Here is a 6,387-nt window from a genome sequence, read left to right as displayed (position 1 = left end):
CAGCACCTCGACGTCCTTCTTGTAGTGAGGGGCCCAAAACTGAACACAGTATTCGAGGTGCGGCCTCACCAGTGCCTCACCTCACTTCCCTACTCCTGCTGGCCACACTATTTCTGATATAAGCCAGGAACCCTCAAAGTTGTATTTGAGTTGTATTGAGAATACAGCAAGGTGTATTCTCTGAGCAGTGACTTTCAGTTACCATACAGTATTTACAGAGATGTTTATCAATTCTCAAAAAAAAAAAAAAATTGCATTAAATAGCAGAATTAAATGACAAAAGATCTATCATGAAGGGAAGCTAAAATAATATCAAGTCTACAAAATTGCCAACCATAAAAAATTGTCTCAGAAATCAATGTTTACCAAATTAAAAAAAAAAAACCACCAAAAACCCTGAGCCACTTCTTATTTTGCTTTTGAGTCCATATGAAATTATTTAAAGACTTTGAAATAGTGTAATACATGCTTTCTAAAGAAAATCACATGTGGTCAGTCAACATGTAGTATGTAAAGGACATTCCTGCACCCTGAGTAGCGTTCTTATTTTCTAGGCAATGAGTCATGGGTAGATACAAAATTATACTTTGTGATATACGGTCTTACAGGCCAAAAAAGACTATATGCTCTCTTGGCAAATTAAGAAAAGTAAGTGAAGTGTACATGTAATTTAATTTCAGACTGTGATATTCTTCCTTTGAAATACCATAGAACAGGCATTCTAAAGTTTTTTTTTCATTTTTAGTTTATGATCAAAGACAAAGGCTAATTGTTCGGTTTTTTTTTTTTCTTCTCCCCTTCCCCCCACCTTACAGAGTGGATCCCCTACCTTAGTCAGAAGTGATTCCTCTGCAAACGTAAGCAATGTTCATCAGCTTTTAAGTGTGCCCTGTGTTTGTTTTGTCAATATAACGGCTAGAGAGGTTAAAAAGAGTCAGTACCTAATGGAAGTCATACACTTGTGAAAGTAACCTACCTTAGTTATAATTCTAAATACACACAGGGCATTCATGTCGCACTCACAGTTTCTCTTTCCCTTTGAAATAGTATTCATTCAAAGAGAAGTCTTTGAATGAAAAATAGTGTTTGGCACAAACTCAGGTATGTAACAATATAAATATTTACTTCGGGAGTCAGTTCCATTGGCTTCCTTGGAATTATGTCAAAATATCCCCTAAGGACATGGATTTATGTGTTTGTATTCCTCTTAGATCATTTACTGCAAGAAAGGTTAGTATTCATAGATCAGTAATGTAATGATGCTAGCCCTCTCAAATGGATAAGAACTCTTTTGCAGGAGAGACCTGTTTACAGCATTCCCAAGACCAGTTCTGTTCATCATGTGTTAGAAAGTCATGCCGTGTATGTCACTGGAGCTCTGTATGTACTGAACTAAAGGGAGAAAAAACATTTGGGTCTTTTTGTATCTAGCATAGAAGTCTGTGGCATTATTACCAGACTGCTAACTGATATAACGCTGGCTTGGACACAGGTACCTAAATGTACCATACAAAAATTAATATTAAATGATAAATAGGACTAGTCTTGTGGAATGTGTAGGAGGAATGTATTAAATGATAAATAGGACTAGTCTTGTGCTTCCTTGTAGGAAGGAGGAATGTGTATATATCTACAGTCAGGAAAATATTCTTACCCACCTGTGTTCTATATCCTTCATATTACTGATGTTGGGATTTGTTTCCTTTGAAACTTCCAATTGGGACCGATGTTTTTTGTTTTTTACTGACTTGGCCATCTTTGGACAGCAGTTCAGAATCAGGGATTGTGTATCAAGATTGAGGGAACATAGTGGTTGTGTCTACAGCGACAAGTACTGACAACTGCTAGGATTGTTTCACTCTGAAGAGTGAAACAATCAGTGCTGATGAACTGATGGCCACACTATACACGTTTCAGGAAGAGTTTGCTCTGGTCTGATCCCATGGACCAAAAGTCCATTTACTACCTGAATGCATTAAGTGTGCCCCTAGAGATCATTCTACAATTTAGTTTAATCTGAAAGGCATCCAGTTAACTCACTCCGAGACCACTTCATGATGCAAAACAAACTACAGTGAGCGGGACTATCAGGAGTTTTGTCTCAAAGGCACACTCCTGATCTGTACTTTAATGCGTAGATGCACCCAGTACCTCAGCGTGGGAGAATGGCTTTTGCATCCTGAATGTAGATCTTCATTATCCCCCAACTATACGTTGCAGTCTACCTCAGAACATTGTCTTTAATGTCTTCTTTACAGGGCAATTGAAAAGTTATTTTACACAGTTAAGATTCCTTATGAAGGACACATTTCCGATAGATGCTTAACATTATATACTAAACACAAAACAGTTTTATTTCTTTCTGAGCTTAGCAGATCCTGTGGAAGCTCAGAGTACTCAAAAGGTCTGTAGTACTCTGCAAGAATGAATATTAAACGCTTTTTGTGGGGATGTCATTCTTCAGTGTGCTGATTTTAAACTGAAAGAAATAAGCTGCCTATCCTTCAGTCAGATCCTTTGAAGTGAAGTAACTGGTGTTTCCTTTCTGAAAGGGCTCTGCAGGCAGCCATTCTGGTGGACAGGTACATGCTAAATTTTAGATGTATTAACAAAGTAGGGAGGGCTAGATTTTACGTTTTGAGTAGATTTTAAACTTAAGCAAAAAAGTTAAAAATAGAAATTTATATACCGCTGTCCTTCAAGGAGTTTTGCTTTAAAATAGTTCTGTTAGAGAAAAATAACTGGGTTGTTTTTGTTTTGTTTTGTTTTTTTCCCCAGGGCTCATCTTCTTCTGGAGGCAGCCAGTACAGTAGCCAAGTAAGCACTCATTCCAAAAGGAGCGCCAGCTTGCCACTTCTGAAAATGATGGTTATTCACAAACTTAATTAAATTCAGTTTTGATATGGGAACTATGTTTAAAGAGCAAAAACTCAGTAAATGAAATTTGTCATTGAGTTCGATATGTCCTAAAATTATACACGATGGCTTTTTTAGCAAACAGTGCCCTTGTTTTTGTGAAACTTGCATAGTGAAGCTCAAACAAAAAATAGGTGTGGGGAAAGAATGAATCAAAATGTAGCATTTTTGATTCCTAGTGGACCTAATTCCATTAAGAAGAAAAACAAATCCAATCTCCCTTCTTTAAAGAGAACTCTTCTTGTATGAGGTTTCAGTAAACTGGCTTAGTTTGGTTTTCAGAGTCCTGTTAGGTAGCCAGTATTTTACTGCTAGCTTTGGCCCAGGATTCAGCTTTCCAAATAAAGAAATGCCATTCACCAGAAATGAGCAGAGAAAGCACTTGAAAGAATGCTGCTTTAACCTTCCCAACAAGTCACACAAACAAAGCAGTAGGGTTGTTTTGCCTTCCACCCTTGCTTAGGATCTTGGGTATTTCCCCAAGTTACCTTGTAAGGCTTGAACTCTAGTTATTAAAGCATACTGAAAGTCCTGCTCGCCTGCCTTCACGCTTACCTTGCTCTCTTCCTCCTATTGTCCTGGGAGGGTCATGTTTTGATTTCAGGAAATCCTACAGCAGGTTATTCACTTATTTGGTATTCTTTACAGGATTCATATTCCTCTGGACCTAGCCAGTATGGTGGACATGTAAGCTCTTACTTTTAATATTTTATATGATATATTCTTTTTGCCATTATTTGACTCTTATCAAGTAAAGGATTATCCAGAGAGCTATCTCAATTTATTATTTCAAGAAACTTTATGGTGATCTATTCTCTGCAGTAATATTGTGAATTCAAGGAAGACAAAAATATAGAGCTTATTCTGGCAAGATTACAAACAGTCAAATAACAAAATACAGATGTCTTTGCTGCTCGTCTCCATGAATTAGATATTCAGAAATAACTGATTTTCAATATTTTTCCAGGGGTCATCTTCTTATGGAGGCAGCCGTTATGATGGACAAGTAAGTACCAATAGACCCCACTTCTGTAGTTTGGACCAATGTAAATTTGTAGTTTATTCATTGTCTACCTGGCTGTCTACCCTAGCTTTATTTTAGTCTAAAATCTTCTCAGTAAATCTTTCTCTGTAGCATTCTGGTGCTACTGTGATTAAACAAAACAAGTTCAGATGAAGACCATTATTTAAGACTAAGAAAAAATAGAATGTGAAATACAGGGTTGACTCAATTGGCTCCTGAAATTTGCAGGACTAGAGGTCATGTCTTTCTGAAATAAATTAGTACTTCATGAAGCTGACCAAAATTTTTAAAAGTGTCAAGAAATGATTCTATGATTCTCTGAAATGGGTGTAAAGAAGTTTCAGTTTCCTTTTTTGTTGATACTCAGGGTTCACCTCCCTCAGGAGGCAGCCAGCATGGTGGACAGGTGAGAATTCTTCCCTTGTAGTGTTTACTACTTTATCCAAGAGTTCTCTATGTAAAAGAACATTTTAAGGAGATTGATTTTTTTTTTGTGTGTGTGTTTTATTTAATTTGTTGCTAGGTATATAGTATGTGATACATGTGTATATATATGTGTGATACAAAGCCACAGGAGAGTTTTTAGGAGATGTAATTTCTGATACATCATGGTAAATGCAAATGAGTCTCGGTCCTCTTTGCACAGTCTGGTTCAGTCCACTCACAGTTTTGCACTGAAAGAAATTAGGAATCTCTCCTTCATATGGAGCACGGTTTAAAGGAGTACTATGACATGGATATAGAGATCATTTAATTCTTTTTGTTCAGGGTTTACCTTCTTCAGGAGGCAGCCAGTACGGAGGACAGGTGAGAATCTCTTCCTGTGTAGTCCTTATCCTAACACCCAGCTTCTACATCAAAACTTGGTACTTTTCTATTGACTGAAAAGAAAAATGTTTTGAGTAAACTCTGTTAATCTGGTAATAGATGATCAAATATCTAAAGATCTGTGATCTGAAACAATACAAAAACTATGAAGGGCCAGTACTTCTGTTGTATCACAGTAAATGCAGTTCTGGCCTTGTTCTACCCTCTGACCTGCCCTCCTCATTCTGGACCCATTTGCTTTCTGCTGCTGTCATGGTTTCTTAGCTCTAACAGTAAAGAGTGGCTGGAAGCAGATTGCTTTCCTCCTCTACCTCAACCTATGGAATACCTCACTTCCTTCAGCAAAATGCATTATCAGAGTTGATATCAGAGAAGCAGTATATCTCAGGAGGGGGACAGGGGAGAAGGTCAGGAGTTGTTAAGAGGTGTTCCACGCCCTTGCAAAATGAAAGATGATGGATAGGGTTCCTAATGCTGCCTAGTGGTATATAGCCTTTAATATGGAGTGAAATCCCCAACAAATTCATCCTTGGCCTCTGAAAACACCTATTGTCGGATTTATTGGAGAGGGAATTAGAGGAGAAAGAGATTTTCAGTCCAAACACAGTCTCCCAAAACTAAGTATATAATCCTAATAGCTCATGATGAGTATTATTGAAGATTTGTATGTTACTGACCATTCCTAATTTGCATAGAACACATAAAGGAATAGGTTGAGTGTTTATCTTTCTGTAATCTTTCATTGTACAACAGAGAAAGAAAATAGTCTTTCTTTCAAAAACCCTTAAAGAAGCTTTTTGATAGAGAAATAATTGGCACCTTTGCTTCAGGGTCCATCTTTCTCAGGTGGCAGACATTATGGAGGACAGGTGAGAATTGTTTTTCTATTTATGGGTTGTTTTTTCCATTGTTCACCTTTCTCTCTTTTTCTGTTTTGTGGAAAACAAAATATTTTATAAAGGGGTGGCTTACAGCAAAACAGTGTTTAGGCAGAATAGATGAATATATGACCTTCTGCTGTGTCAGCCTACTCAGGAAAGTAAAACATAGGAGGCTGCCCTGAGCACGCAGTCCAGTGCAGCAGCACTACTCACACCTGCCTGAAGCTGACTTTGATTTAAACTTTATTGCTCTCTTTAAACAGTAGCCATTGTAAAGGCCAATAGATCTCGGCATGGTTATAAAGGAAGTGTTCGCATTCCTGTGACACTTAAATCCATGGAAGACAAATAAAAGTGAGTTTTTCTGTGACAGATCGTAAGTTAAAGAATGTGCAACAAATATAAATGGCTTTCTCATTTCTTTAGGGTATAGCTTCTTCAGGAAGCAGCCAGTATAGTGGACAGGTAAAACTTCTTCTTTCATAGTATTTGCAGTTTTGGTACACAGTTCATTAGGAAAACTGACCTGTAGTTTTTGCAAAAAAGGAACATTCTAAGAAAGAATAACTTTAAGCCAAACTGAGGATTGCTAAGGATGGGTCTGTCTGGTATGTCAGGCCACCAGGTGGCCGGGTGAACCCTGGCCACCTCTCAGTTAGTTTTATCAGACTAGAAATCTCCTAGTTAGCCTCCACTGGAAGTCATCTTTAGTGTTTTCTGTAACATCTGTAGCATGAA

General features: G+C 37.6%; 1 protein-coding gene across 1 annotated transcript in view; it reads left to right on the top strand.

The window, feature by feature from the left end:
• LOC109279811 (loricrin-like) overlaps nt 1–6,387 on the top strand; it is a 54,525-nt gene that overhangs the window by 46,090 nt on the left and 2,048 nt on the right. The window contains exons 41-46 of the mRNA XM_019474902.1: nt 2,779–2,817; nt 3,565–3,603; nt 3,884–3,922; nt 4,308–4,346; nt 4,709–4,747; nt 6,076–6,114. Coding sequence (XP_019330447.1) covers nt 2,779–2,817; nt 3,565–3,603; nt 3,884–3,922; nt 4,308–4,346; nt 4,709–4,747; nt 6,076–6,114 — 234 coding nt within the window. The remainder of the gene's footprint in view (nt 1–2,778; nt 2,818–3,564; nt 3,604–3,883; nt 3,923–4,307; nt 4,347–4,708; nt 4,748–6,075; nt 6,115–6,387) is intronic.

Source organism: Aptenodytes forsteri, unplaced genomic scaffold (genome assembly GCF_000699145.1).
Source record: "Aptenodytes forsteri isolate BGI_AS27 unplaced genomic scaffold, ASM69914v1 Scaffold237, whole genome shotgun sequence".
Lineage (NCBI taxonomy): Eukaryota > Metazoa > Chordata > Aves > Sphenisciformes > Spheniscidae > Aptenodytes > Aptenodytes forsteri.
The sequence above is the reverse complement of the archived record's forward strand: the minus strand, read 5'-3'. Positions and strand labels throughout refer to the sequence as shown.